Genomic DNA, 14,572 nt, shown 5'->3' with positions numbered 1-14,572 from the left:
ATCACATTGTCACAATCATTTCATGGAAAGAGGTAAAACATATTATTTTCCAACTTTATGTATATTAAAATATTTGTTTATCTTACTTTAAGTATTTTAATGTGCCATTTGGTCGAGACAGAGCTACTTTGAACTGTTTTACGTACAGTTTGGTGGTTTGCTTTAAAACAATGAGTTGCCTTTTACAGGCTGATGATATGCTTTCTGCATAAAATATTCATTTGCAAAGTGATGGAGTCTAATGGGGTAGGGAAGTATGACATGGCAAATGAAATACAAAAACCACAAAAATATGCAGCATTTGACTAAATGTGCTAGTTAAACTGAGATTGTTTGCTGTCAACAATTCCTTATTTTGAATAACCAAATTGTGAAAAATCTAGCAAGCCGTCATGTATCCTCCAAAATGTATCTGGCAAAAGAATTAAGTTGCAAATACTATTATTAGCTTTGTAGGATGTATCTGATCTCCTAGTTTGCATCCTAAGGAAACTGTTTAGTGATGGATTAATCACATCTACACATTAACACCAGTAAGGAAAAAACAGGATACAAAGCAGCAAACTTTGCATCCATGACCCATAATTCTGAACAAACCTAACAATCCACAGGAAACCATTATCTGAAAAGATAAGCTCAACAAACCAGTGAGCTGCAGAACAAACGTCCACGCCCCTCACTCACTACAGATTAAACACGGCCTGAGTTATTCTTTAGCTCTGCTTTCACAGGAGAGAAAGATTCCACCAGAGCTTTCCATTTCTCTGCTCCATGTGTGGCTCAGAGCCAAGCTACTGAACAATGATTCACATCAGTGAAGCCAAACTGAAAATATATAACCACGCTTGTTTTGATAAAGAATAGATGACTTACCTGTCTTAGAGTTTAGTTATCAAAATTCCAAGAAAGCCAAGTACTGGCCACAGTTTTATCTACTGTGTGACTTTTTCTCTCTTTCTGTCTTTTGACTTTCACACGAGCCTGTGCTCTTTGCTCAACTCGAGTGTTTTGGTGTAAATATGAAACTGTCAGGTAAGGTGGGGTAAATAAGGCACCATGCTTACGTTAAAGTTAACTCTGCTGACCTGCAGGCTTTTTAAAGTTTATTTAGAGATATCAGTGAGAGATGAAGGGTTAGGGTTTCAATAGAAGAGTTTCTGGTTTTAGAGTTTCACCACTGGGCACGACTCATCTGTAACAGTTGGGCAAGAAGCTCCAGAAATCACAAAATGTCATCACAGAGCGCAGTAGCACTACAACACAGTGAATCAGTTCATTGAGAGTAATAATATAAAGGGCCATCACTACTACGGTGGCCCTGAGAGCTCACAGCGCTGCAATTTAAGAAAACACAAATACACAAAACACAAGCAAATTGAGAAAATATCTTCATCAATCTGACAACACAAGAGCAGCATTTAGACGTGCTGCAAAGACCACAACACAACAGATGTGTTTCCAGAGGACACTTAAAAGTGATGCACATGTGGGCTAGCACTAGCGTGCTAACGTTAGCGGACGATGAATAGCATGCTACCGTTAGTCTAGCAAGACCAACTCGGTGCCATTGAGAGAGACCAAATGAAACGTGTATCATTCATTTATTTAATTTGTTCAACTGCAATGTGATGATACGGGCTAGCAGGCTAACACTACATATCACAATATAACATAAAAATATCATTTATCATGAAATAATGTGATAATTTCACATCATAACGTGATTATCTTGAAATAACGTGATAATATCACAAGCGTGCCAGGACGTGTGCATCACTTTCAAGTGTCCTCTGGAAACACTTGTGTTGTGGTCTTTGCATCGCTTTTTCTTACTGTGTTGTGTTGTGGTCACTTGTGTTGTCAAATTGATGAAGATGTTTTCTCAATTTGCTGGTGTTTTGTGTATTTGCATGTGTTTTCTTAAATTGCAGCACTGTGGGTTCTCAGGGCCACTGTACCATCCTATTTTTATGCTTTTATGCACTATAAATGTTTTCCTGAGTTTCCTGAGATGACTGAGAAACATAAAAAAAACCCTTCTGTGATATCTGATTCCCCATTGTCCTGACAGGAGAGAGTGAAAAAGGAAAGACCCAGTGGAGTGAATCCTGTACCCCTATCAAACAAAACCTGCCTCCTGTTCCATCAGGGCTGCTGCTGACACATATGATCATACACAGGATTAGTGAAGGTCACATTCTTGGTGGGTGAAAAAGTATCCCATCCACTCCAAAATATATGATCTTATCAACCACAGTCAAAACAGTCAATAGACAAGTCTCTTTTCTTTCTGAGGCTGCAGTGGCCTAAGTTTTGAGTCCAAAGAAAAAAAATGCCATGGTCATTTTCAAAGTGATCCCTTGACCTCTGACCTCAAGATTTCTGAATGAGACTTAGTTTCTCCTTTACAGACAAACCCACTTTTTGCTAATACCATGCAATTGTGTCCTTTTTGCCTATTGTATTTGAATGTTTATGCATATTGGGGTCCTTAAAAAATGTTTTGGAAATGCATACATTGGGTATGACTGGAAGGCTGGGACTATTGTGGATTCATTGAGCCCACTTTTATTCATGCGTGATGATGTAAGTCCCTCTTATAGCATTTCATTGCAAAGTTGAACTCACTGTAGGTTAATCACAGCATCATGAAAATTTGCAACCACAAACCTAGAGCATTCAGAGGATGGATGTTTTACCACATATATTGAAGTTTTTGAAAACCAAATCACAGCATGATTGGTATTCTTCAAGGTCTTGGTGTCTTAATGTGGTATTTTAGAGGAATCTTTGACCATTTTTATTAGTTATTTTTTTCCCCCTCATATATTTTGGGTTTTTTCAAGGTCAGACAATGAACACAATGTAATGACAGCATTCTATCAAATGGATAGGAAAATGTTCATCTATGGCAGAACACCAGGATTGAAAAAAAGGATACAATTGAGATAAAACAAGGGCGAACAAACAAAAGACAATTGAATAGTTAACATACAGTACTGTGCAAAAGTCTTAGGCAGGTGTGAAAAAATGCTTAGAAGAATTGATGCTGGTGTGAAGGCAAAGGGTGGCCACACAGACTATTGATTTGAGTTAGATTTTCTTCTGTTCACTCACTTTGCATTTTGTTAATTGTTTAAAAAATAAATTATTAACATTTCTATTTTCGAAAACATTCTTATTTTACAACATTTTTTCACACCTGCCTACAACTTTTGCACAGTACTATAGTTACATGCAATTCAAAAATAAGATAAAATAAAAAAGAAATAAAAAAGAAACAATAAAAGAAAAAAGAAACCACCCCAATATGAAATAAAAAACAAAAACAAAAAAACATAAAAGGCATAATCAAAGCAAAAACTATGGCAACAACAGTGATCTAAAATGAGTGCGACACACCATGAAAAGGACATTTTTACCTTTTTTCAAACACACTTTTATTAATTCTTGAGTAAAAAAAAAAAGTAAAAATGTAACAGTTAGTTATAAACACAGACACACTTATAGTTTTAATAATAGTAATTAATAAATTGATTAATTCTTTTTTTAATGACAGATGAATGACAACAACAACTTGACACCCAGACCTGAGCTACATCTCTAATACATTTTCCACATCTTCCACCACTTCTGTGTGACATCTACTGCTGACCTGCTATCTCCCCCTAAAAATCCACTGCTAAACGAAATAACATTCAAACATTCATGAACAAAGAAGAAAAACAAAGTCTCTGTGAAATAAAATATCTTTACTTACAATGTATAAAAGCTCAAAGACATCTGTAGTGTATTATAAGTAATTTCATGTCATCTTGTGACTGTTAATTGACATGACACAGTAGGTAATGGTTAACATGATCATTATCTTGTGTGATCATGAAATGATTCTGCATAATTCCACTCATTTAAACCATGGAGATCAGAGAACCAGGAGGCAAGGATGTAGTGCAGCTCGCCTTTAACTCTGGAAACTCTACACATTTAGAGGAGAAAAATGGCAATAAATTAAACATCTTTACTGAACATAAGCACAGAAACGAGAAAAAAAACTCTCTCTCTCTCACACCCACACACTGTACAGTGTCAGTTCACTCACTGTGTTGGTTTGTTTTGCTGCACAAGCATTTGATCAGTCTCTGTTGCTCTGTGTGGTTGGAGGGAATCAGCGGGGAGCGACACTTTATTTTTCCTTTGGGTAAAACTGCAAAGAAAAAACACCACAGATAAACCACTTTAATACCTTTTTGTCTGCGCTACCTGATTTTAGAACACCCTGGAGAAAACCAATATTTTCAGCCAATAGGAGACCTCAGCTCAGTTTCATAACCGCTCTGATGATCAGACTCCTTATTTACTATTGCAATTTTTAAAAAAAAAATCAAAATCTGTTTATTGAAGGATTTTCAGTATAACAAAAGTGCAATGCTGAATGGTAATTACAAAGACATGGGGTAGACATGAGAACAACAATTAGCACCAATGTGTCCAGATAGATATGGATTGGGTAATATAACTTAAAGAGAAACAAAACACAGAAAACAAACAAACAAAAAAAAACAAAAAAAAAAAAACAACCAAATGTAACGATATACAGAAAATAAGGCAAATATAACAAACAAATAAAATCTTCATATGTAAAATAATCCCTCCCTAGTCACTGCCAATACACTACAATAATATGAGCACATTGCCACATCTAAAGCCTGCGATAAAAAATAAGCAGAGTACTTAGCTTTGCTAAGCTGCACCTAATGGCAGTCTTACTATTGCAAATTTTTAACCAAAATGTATGAATGAACACTCACCTCTGCACCTGCACTTGCGGATGTGCACTTTGGACACATGGAATCCAGCATGTGAAGCTGTGGAAAAAGACAAATAGCAAGAAATCATCTACAATAATACATCACCCATCAACCTGCTTTTAACGTTTCCGGTGTTGCCGATACCGGAGAGATCAAAACAAGCTTTTCTGCAGAAACAAATAAATACAAATGTGTATTTTCTGTACCTGTGCTGCTGTAGAAGGTGTCCACCAGAAGGATGAACAGGAGAGTAACTCCTATGATCCTGGACATGATGGCAGACTTGTGTTTGCTCCGTTCACAACAAAGTGTTCGATGGTTCTACAGCAGAAGAGAAACTCTGACAATTATATACCACCCAGTCCACCTTCATGTGGATCTTAGTTTAATCAGTGTGTGCATCAGTGTTGGCAAGAACAAAAGGGGATTTTTTGTTTTTTGGGTAATCTCTCAACTGTGCATGGATTCATGCTTAAAATGTGATGATCAATAGAGATAACACATTCCCACAAATGGAATACAGATGAAAAAAACAAACATAAAGAAGTTCGTTGAACTTTTACCTCAGGGTTTTTCCTCTGTTGTTTGGGTTTTTCTGTTTTAATGGCACTATAATTACCTAAAATCAGCCTCACTGTCTCAATGTGTAAAACTATTTGGCTGTTTATTATTTTCAAATTACTCTGAAATCCTTTCATGTCCTCGCTTATACACGGTCGCCCATAAAGTTAAAAAAATAAATATTTTTAAACATCAAGTGTACATCTTAACACAAGTGTATATCTTCTCAATCTCTTCCAAACATATCGCAATGAAAATGAAACCACGATGGTTGTTTCTGAAAACACCCTTGTGGGCGACCACATAATTACAGAAGTAGCCTCCCAGGAATCAGTGTAAGCTTTAGTTCTGGCCTTTTTACATTTCCCAAATGGTAATTTCTTGATTTTAATTATTTCAATCAATCATTTTAATCAACTAATGCATTATTTATGTTGTTATATATGTTTATATGCAACCTGCAGCTCCTGAGCCACATACAGCCTTGTAGGCCCTCTCCAGTGGCTCCTTGTGGCTTTGACAAAAAAAAAAAAGGGAATAAATATAGGTTCTTTTTTGCATTTTCCTTTTCATTTATCATTGCTGTAGGCCTAAAATCACCTTTTTCAATTGCAGAAGCCCAATGGCAATGGCTACTCCTGGCACATTATTTAATTAAATTTCCTGCAAATGTTTAAATTCATAGTAATGTCCAACCTATCTTGAGTTTCCCTAGCTAGGGTAGCCAAATTTAAAATCTCCTCCCTCTCATTTGCACTCTGACAAAAACATAATTATGAACTGTACACTTACTGTAACCCTTTTACTAATGCTGATGAGCTCATTTAAACTTACTAGGATGTACCATCTTCAATAAAGAAAGATAGAGTGAGGCAGAATGTCCACCGGGTGTGCTATTAAGATAATTCTTGTCTTGTTTGTGGTTTGATAAACAGAGAGAGAGAGCAGGGCAAGTCAGATAAAACAAACAGAAATGTAATATTTCCATCTGATAGCTACTTTTCACACCACGTTCTTGTGACTACCCCATGACTTCTTCACCACAAAGCTGCCGAAGACGATAATGTCCACCACTGTAGTCTCATTTAGCACTTGTAAGCAGTAACCTTTATTAGGCAAGGCAAGGCAAGTTTATTTGTATAGCACAATTCAACACAAGGTAATTCAAAAAGCTTTACATACACATTAAAATCAGCAAGACACAATTGAAAACAGTAAAAACAGTCAATTAAAACAGGGAAATAAAAATATAAATAGGATAAAATAAGATACAGCAGGATAAAAAAAGAGATAAAATAATAAAAAGCACAAGTCAAACATTGTGTAGTTAAAAAGTAAGGGCAGTAGAGTAGAGTAGATAAGTGTTAAAGTTAAGAGTACGCTGTACACTGTAAAAAATGTTTGTAGAAATGACAGTAAAACACTGTCAAATTGCATCAGAAATAGGTCGTAAAATTGAACATTGTACATCACCGTACACTGTAAAAAGTGTTTGTAGAAATTACAGTAAAATGCTGTCAAATTGCATGAGAAACACGGCCTAAAATAAAAAATTGCATATCACCATAATAGACACTTTTAATTACTGTCACAGAATAGAACAAAACTTTTGAAAAACACACAGTTTTACTGTAAAAATATTTTTAAAAATCATGTAAAATGAATGGAGAAATACCATGTTGTCTCAAATGACACAATTACCTTTAAATAAAGACTACTCAGTCTAAATTACAGTTTTTGCTGATATTTACATTTAAATTTACAGTAGAAAACCCACTCACTGTAATTTTTACGGTAAAATTCTGGCAACCACAGCTGCCGGTATTTTACCGTAAATTTAACAGATTATTTTTGACAGTGTAGTAAACAATAGTGTTTTTAGTCCTGATTTAAAGGAGCTGACCGTTGGGGCAGACCTCAGATCTACAGGTAGTTTGTTCCACAGGTGAGGAGCATAATAACTGAAAGCTGCCTCACCCTGCTTAGTTCTTATTAAGATGTGCAAAAGCTTCAAAATTCACAAGTTGGGTATTAGATGACAGATTTTATGCCGTAGAACAAAACTTGAAAATCTCTTAAGCTTGTGTTGATCACAAACCTTATTTCAGGCATATTTTAGGTTATAATTTGTGATACATTTGGCTAATATGGCATGTTCCGGTTAGGTATTGCAGAAATAACGGCTTGGGGTTGTGTAAATTTGGACTCAGCTTACACAAGGGGGAATTCACAGAAAGACTTTGCCACGGATTCAAGATCAGTTAGTCCATTTATGGGCTGTTAGATAAGAACTAACTGAGCATATAATCTTATCAATGGATCACTGAGCATTGAAATTACTTATGCAGGTCAGAACCTTTGGGTGATGAATGTTAGATGCTCAGTGCAACACACTGGGGTGATTTTTCTACATTTATTTTATTTTCTGTTCAACACTTTTGTCTATATGAACTACAGAGTTGCACTGAGCTGAGGTGAGCTACTGCCTCTGACATAAAGCCTTACATGTGTTATGCATGGGGGGGGGATTACCGAGCACAGGCTGCCATTGGCTCACGCCTGAGTCACTCTCTCATTACCGAGGGTGCGTAATTACGCACTGCGCCCTCGAAACTTTGGCACACCTCCACTGTATAATCCGAAGTGTCAGCACTGTCCCTTATATCAACCGCACCGTGACGTTCACACGCGAGCTGTGAGTCAAGGCACAATACTAGGAAATCCCCAAGGCCGAGAAAACAACGAGAGGCCCCTTTAAATCGACGCTTCCTCGGTGTTGTGCCAGGAGAGAGCGAGAGCGAGAGAAAGAGAGGGAGAGAGCTCTGATAAACAACAACACTGTTCTCAGAAGCCGCTTTTACCCGATTCAGCTCTTTACTGCGGTCTCAGTGAAGAAGAGGTGAGCTCATATTTATTATATTTAACAGTATTTGTAAAGGATTGGAGAGAAAGAGATCTGTTAGCGTTGACTTTAGAAGCGGGCGGAAAAGCAGCTTGTTAGAGTCAGTAGACGCCACGTTTTTGTTCTATTGAGCTGTTCTAATGTCCAGGAAGACATTTGCTACACCTGTTAGATGTAATAGAGTGGGAACATATCAGAGTGTGTGGTTTATTTCGCTGTTAACAGCCGAGAAGTGTTTGTACGCACTCGCCAAGAGCTGGCCCCTCTCTGGCGCACGAGAGCTATTTTTGACAAACGTATTTACTTTCTTCCACAGGCTACGGGGACTTTCTCTCTGTTATTTCCAACATTCTGTCGTCTGTTGTTCATACATTCATTGTTGAATGCCATTGCGGAAGTGAGAAGCACCGCGACACGACACAAAGCTTGGGCAGTGCGGACATCTAGCGGCCGATCAGGAGAAAGGCGCCTTGCAGAGATGTACGGAGCTTCAGGTATCCCAGGGCTCATTCCACCCAGCGGGCCCCCCCGGCAGCCGGGTCCGGCCGGCCAGTACAACCCGGGACACCCCCAGGTCAACGGAGACGGAGGTGGAGCCAACCCTCAGAGACTGGGACAGAGGGCGCCAAAGCTGGGACAGATTGGGCGAACCAAGAAAGGTGAGTGATGGATCAATGGCATGACAGTGACAACTTACAGTCATGGAAAAAAATATTAGACCACTATTTTTCTTCAATTTCTTGTTCATTTTAATGCCTGGTACAACTCATGGTACATTTGTTTGGACAAATTTAATAATAACAACAAAAATAGCTCATAAGAGTTTAATTTAGGAGCTGATATCTAGATATTTTCCATGGTTTCTTGATAATAAGATCAGGGATGGGCAACTTAAAGGAAGGGGCCACAATTTTTCATCGAGACTACCACAGGGCCACATATGGGGCCGTGCACTTAACCAGATATGATGAAACGGCAATTTTAAATATGTTTACAGTGCAGTAACTTAACATATTTCATGCTCAAATGCATGTATAACACTATAAATAGGAATACAAAAGGTTTGAAGCAAATAAAAAATAACCACTTACTGTGATTTCTTTTTTTTAGTGCAAGAACAGCAGATTAATTGCAAGAAGTAATTTTGTGCATTTTTACACGGCACTTTTAAGATTTCATGCTCAAATGCATGTGGTTGTACTGAGGGCCACTTAAAGTGAGGGTGCGGGCAGTATGTGGCCCCCAGGCCTCCAGTTGCCCATCCCTGGTCTTGATATCAGCTCCTAAATTAAACTCTTATGAGCTATTTTTGTTGGTATCATTATATTCATCCAAACAAATGTATCTTTAGTTGTACCAGCCATTAAAATGAACAAGTAACTGAAAAAAAAAGGTGGTCTAATAATTTTTTCCATGACTGTACAACAGATGCACCCCACAATCATTTTCATTAGAATGAAATCATATCCAAGAAAACGTGACATACAACACGAGAAAATAGACAAACTGAACTGTGAAAAAAATAAGTAGTACTATAGACATTTATGGCGATAATTATGTTATCTGGAGAAAATTTGTGCATAAACCTCCAAATAAGGAACTCATGATAACAAGTTCATTATGTTATATTGGGATAACATAACTCATATTGTTGAGATAATGATAATAAGATAAAATGGCATTATTTTTGAGAAAATGAGCTGTGTTAACCAGAGATAATCAAATCATTATCTTGTAATATTGAGAAAACAAGTTGTGTTATCTGTAGATAACAATATAATTATGTTGTTATCTTGACAAAATGATCAGTGTTATGGAGAAAATTCATATATTTAACTTATTATCTTGATAATATGAGCTTTTATACTAAGAAAACTAAATATACGTTTTTTTTAAATCTGGAGATAACAAGGCATTTACATATGTCACTACCTCAAAAGAACGAGCTGTGTGATCCTGAGATAATCAAATAACGATCTTGTTATTATGGAAAAAAGTTTTTGTCTAGAGATAACGAGAAGGTTGTGTTGTTATCTTGAGAAAATTAGCCAGGATTAACAGAAAATTAACTAGTTTTCACACAAAAAACAATTTTTTGTTCTATGAATTTTTAACTTAATAAAAAGGTATTTCCTTGTATTACTTCAAACATCCTTGTCAATCTGTTTCACGAGTGTCATTATGATATCATTAAGCATTAAAGTAATGAATAAATACAATAATCTGCTTACTCTAATTGGTGCCTGAGTACCAGCAAGGCCCTCTAGAGCAAAGAGCAAGCAAAGGAAGAAAAATCAATCTTAATATAATGCAGGTTCACATATGGGCCACGAAGGAGAGAATTAACTTCTACAAAATGACGAGAACACAATTTTTATTACCTCCGTGCTTTGCTTATCTTCAGAAAACAAGAATGTTGATTTGGTTTTAATAAGAGAGTTTGGTATTATTTCTTAGTTTCTTTTGTTCAGACAAGGTAAGTAGGAGATGTTTTTACCTGACATGTTTCGACTGACAACTTCAGTCTTCTTCAGAGGTGTCAGCTGATCGCTGTGACGTGTCTTTTTGTGGAGTTCCTCATGGGGCGTGGTCAACCTGACATGAGGAACTCCATAAAAGGACACGTCACAGCGATCAGCTGACACCTCTGAAGAAGACTGAAGTTGTCAGTCGAAACATGTCAGATAAAAACATCTCCTACTTACCTTGTCTGAACAAAAGAAACTAAGAAATAATATTCAGAAGCAGACAAAATGAAATTGCTGGAAAAAAGAGAGTTTGGTGGTTAAGTGGATTCCTCATGTACATTTCTGAAGTAATGCTAATCAGAAATTCTAAAATATTTAAAGGAGTAGTTTGACATTTTTGGAGAAATGCTTATTTGCTGCCCTGCTGTGTATTAGACAAGAAGATTGACGTCACTGTCACGTTTGTCTGTTTAATATTGAGCCACTGCAAGGGGGGCGCTTAGCTTAGCTTAGCTTAGCTTAGCTTAACTTATCTTAGCCAAGCATTAAGGCTGCAAACAAGTGGAAAAAACTGGCCTGCCTATGCAAATGAGTAACTTTCCATAAATGTCAACCTGTTCCAGTTAAGGCTTAGTTCAGATTATTTTGTAGTGGGGTTGTATGAGGTACTTATCCATATTACCTACAGGAGATTTGGCCCCTGTTTGGAGAAGCAGACAGGAGTACCAGCACAGAAGTGAAGCAACATACTGAAAAAATTATAAAGAATATTTTCACTACTTTTTTTGGGGGGGCATTTTGTAGCTTTATTGATAGGAGAGATATTGAGAGTGAAAGGGGAAGACAGAGGGGAAGACATGCGGGAAAGGGCTCCGAGCCGGATTCGAACCCGGGCCGCCCGCTTACGAGGACTGGGCCTCTGTGGTATGCGCTCTACAAGGTGTGCCACCGGGAACGCCCCATATTTTCACTACTTTACCTTGCCATCAGACAGTCCTGTTAAAGTTTACACAGATTGAACTGAAGCCGTTCTATGTTGTCTTCAAAGCCACCAAACTCCATTGACAAAAACGTAGCAGAACACAGCATTTGCTGGTCTACTGCTGCCTCGATTGGGTTGTTTGTTTGTGTTATTGTGTGACTTTGGTGTATTAACTGGTTAGTGTGGACTCACTAAAGTCACACAATAACACAAACAAACTAACCAATCGAGGCAGCAGTGGACCAGCAACTGCTGTGTTCTTCTGGGTAAAATTACTTTTTTGTCAATGGCTTTGAAGAGAGATAGGTACATTTACTGTTTTGTTAGCTTCAAGTCTGGTCTGGTGTCTGGTGGCTTGAGAAAGCTAAGATAACAGCTTCAGTTTTCCACAAGTAAACTCAAACAGGGCTGTCTGATGGCAAAGTAAAGCAGTGAAAAAATTCCAAGTATATTATACACTTAAACTGATGTGCATTATTTGGCCATAGGCCTTTTATAGGTGGCTAAGATACGTTTAGCAGCTGCCCCCATCTACTGTAGGTAATTCACTGACTATTAGGGATCAGTAGGAATTTAATCATTAGTCCTAATCGGTTTGGTATTTTGTTGATCGTTTTTTCTCCAGGTGATAATAATAATTTTAGATAAGATAAGATAAATTTCTCTCAATGGACAAAATAGATGGAAACCACCATATTTTCTATCAGTGCATTCTTCACTTTGAGACACTCATTCCTAACCTTTGACGTTTCCTCCTCAGTGGACTTGGACGATGAAGACTTGGATGACATCATGAACAACAACGGGCAGTGTCCTGTATCCCTGTCGCCCATCTCCTAAACTTCACCAAGATGTGCCAAAAAAAATCCCCAAGGACGCCAAAACTCCCCGTCAGTGATGTTGGCCTTGGTGCTGTCTTGTGTCCTACTGAAGCTTCTGACGGCTCAACCAGGCACAAAAAACGGCTCATTTAGCGGCAGCTGAAGCCTAGGCCCTGATTGTACATAATGTTTATTTAACTTCCCTTTGGTCAGACTGTGAATGGATTGTATTGCATCGCTCTGTACTCTATACCTCGGTAGGCGGTAGATTATCAGGACTCGGGGAAAGATTTGGAGGAAGTGTCTATTATTTTGCAGAGCTTCTTAACAAGGGCTACATTTCTAAAGTTGCACTGAGCAAACAGTTCGATGAAAAGCAGCTGTTTTCTGGTGAGGGTTTTCTGATTGTCTGCGGGGTCGGTACTGTGAAGGAACTCGCCTGTCGATGTGTAACACGCAGGTGAAATGTTAAGCTTTGGTTGTGCAATGACTATCACTCTCTCCTCTCACACTGATGCAAGTGGTGTACTAATATTCAGTGGATGAAAGCTCGCTATTTACAGAAAAAAATACTACTGCTGATTATTTATTGTTTAAAAAAAGAGAACACTTTGTTGTGTTGTTATGGCTTCTACATGTTTTTTACTTGTTTCTGAATGGAAATTGCTTCAGTCATCTATAAGTGAGATTTATTATGTTTCCAAATGGTGCACTTTGTGGGAATGCCTGTTATGTGCAGTGACATGTTGCAGAATTCTATGCATGGAGTCTGTTAAAGCATCAAAACACGTAACTGGTATCCTGTTATTAAGGGCTATGTAGTAGTATTTCACACCACAACACCATTATGCTCTTTAGATCACGCTGAGTCAGCATTTTCCGATGCTCAATGTTGGCTGTGACTCAGCTGTAAAATATCGCAAACAACAACAGATTTATGGAGGGTTTGTTGGATTAAGAGACGGGGTTTCCCAGTTGGCCACATGACTGTGATAACACACATGTATAGTTCTTTTAAATCAATTGCCAAATGATATTTGACACGATATGAGATTGATAAATAAGCTGAATTGGCATCCAGACATGTCATAATGAACAACACTTAATTTGTATTACTATTTACAGCAGAAATCAGCTTGTGAAGCTACACATTTATGGCGTCATAGTGTCTTTACTCTTTAAAGGTAATGTCAGCCTTTACAATTACAGTATGAGGTAATGAAAACAAGCACTGCTGAGACAATCGTAACACTGATGTTTTTCGGGTCATTTTAAAGATTGCAGTGGACCTTGAAGTGACATGCTGTTGTCTGTAGAGGCTCATGCTGACGTCATGTTACTTAGTTGGCTGTGAAATTGTTACTTCTTTTTTTTTTGCGTCATGGAAGCACTGCATACACAGCCCATTTTCTGACTCAAAGATTGTTGTTTGGGGGTTGTGGCTGCCATTTGCATGGAAATGGTCAACTTTTCGTAATGCATCTCGGGAAATAAAAGATGAATCTTTGTGGAATATTTGTGGAATTTGTTGTTTTGTTTCCACAGATAATTTATTTTTATTACAGTAGTTTATTCACACCTGAGGGTTAGAAAAGCTAAGATGTAGCAAGCAAAAATAGATGATTTCATATTCCAATTCTAGCTGACCAGTTATCTCACTTAAAAGTTCACTCTATGTATGTGCACTCAAAGTTTCATGTTTTTTTTACATTATAGTTGGGTCAGTTTTATATTATTACTTTATGTTATGTATAAAGAAATTGTTTGTTAAAATAGAATCTGATTAAGATTTTAAAACATGCTCAAATGTGTAAATAAAATAACAAAAAAGACAAAAAACAACAAAATTCAAAGTTTTGAGTTGAGGGGGAATTAAAAAAAGTTTATTTTATTTTCTGCTGTGTTTATCACAACAAAGTAAATATGAACTTATGATATGATGCTATTTGATGAAAAATAAGTTTTCTTTTCATTGTTTTCAGTTAAGTTTCTCCATCATTTTTTTTTTTTTTTTTAGAGAAATGTACATT

The 14,572-nt window shown here is 37.2% G+C and overlaps 1 protein-coding gene across 1 annotated transcript; it reads left to right on the top strand.

Moving 5' to 3' along the window:
* Window positions 1-8,127: 8,127 nt before the first annotated feature.
* On the top strand, window positions 8,128-14,055 carry si:dkey-112a7.4 (uncharacterized; the record flags this gene model as incomplete). Its single annotated transcript, XM_059354424.1, has 3 exons — window positions 8,128-8,268; window positions 8,588-8,930; window positions 12,482-14,055. Coding segments are annotated over 3 exons (564 nt in total), but the record flags the coding sequence as incomplete, so codon positions are not given.
* Between the last annotated feature and the right edge of the window lie 517 nt (window positions 14,056-14,572).

Source organism: Centropristis striata, chromosome 17, assembly GCF_030273125.1.
Source record: "Centropristis striata isolate RG_2023a ecotype Rhode Island chromosome 17, C.striata_1.0, whole genome shotgun sequence".
NCBI classification, from domain to species: Eukaryota; Metazoa; Chordata; class Actinopteri; order Perciformes; family Serranidae; genus Centropristis; species Centropristis striata.
Note: the sequence above shows the minus strand (reverse complement) of the source record. Positions and strands in the feature narration are given on the sequence as shown.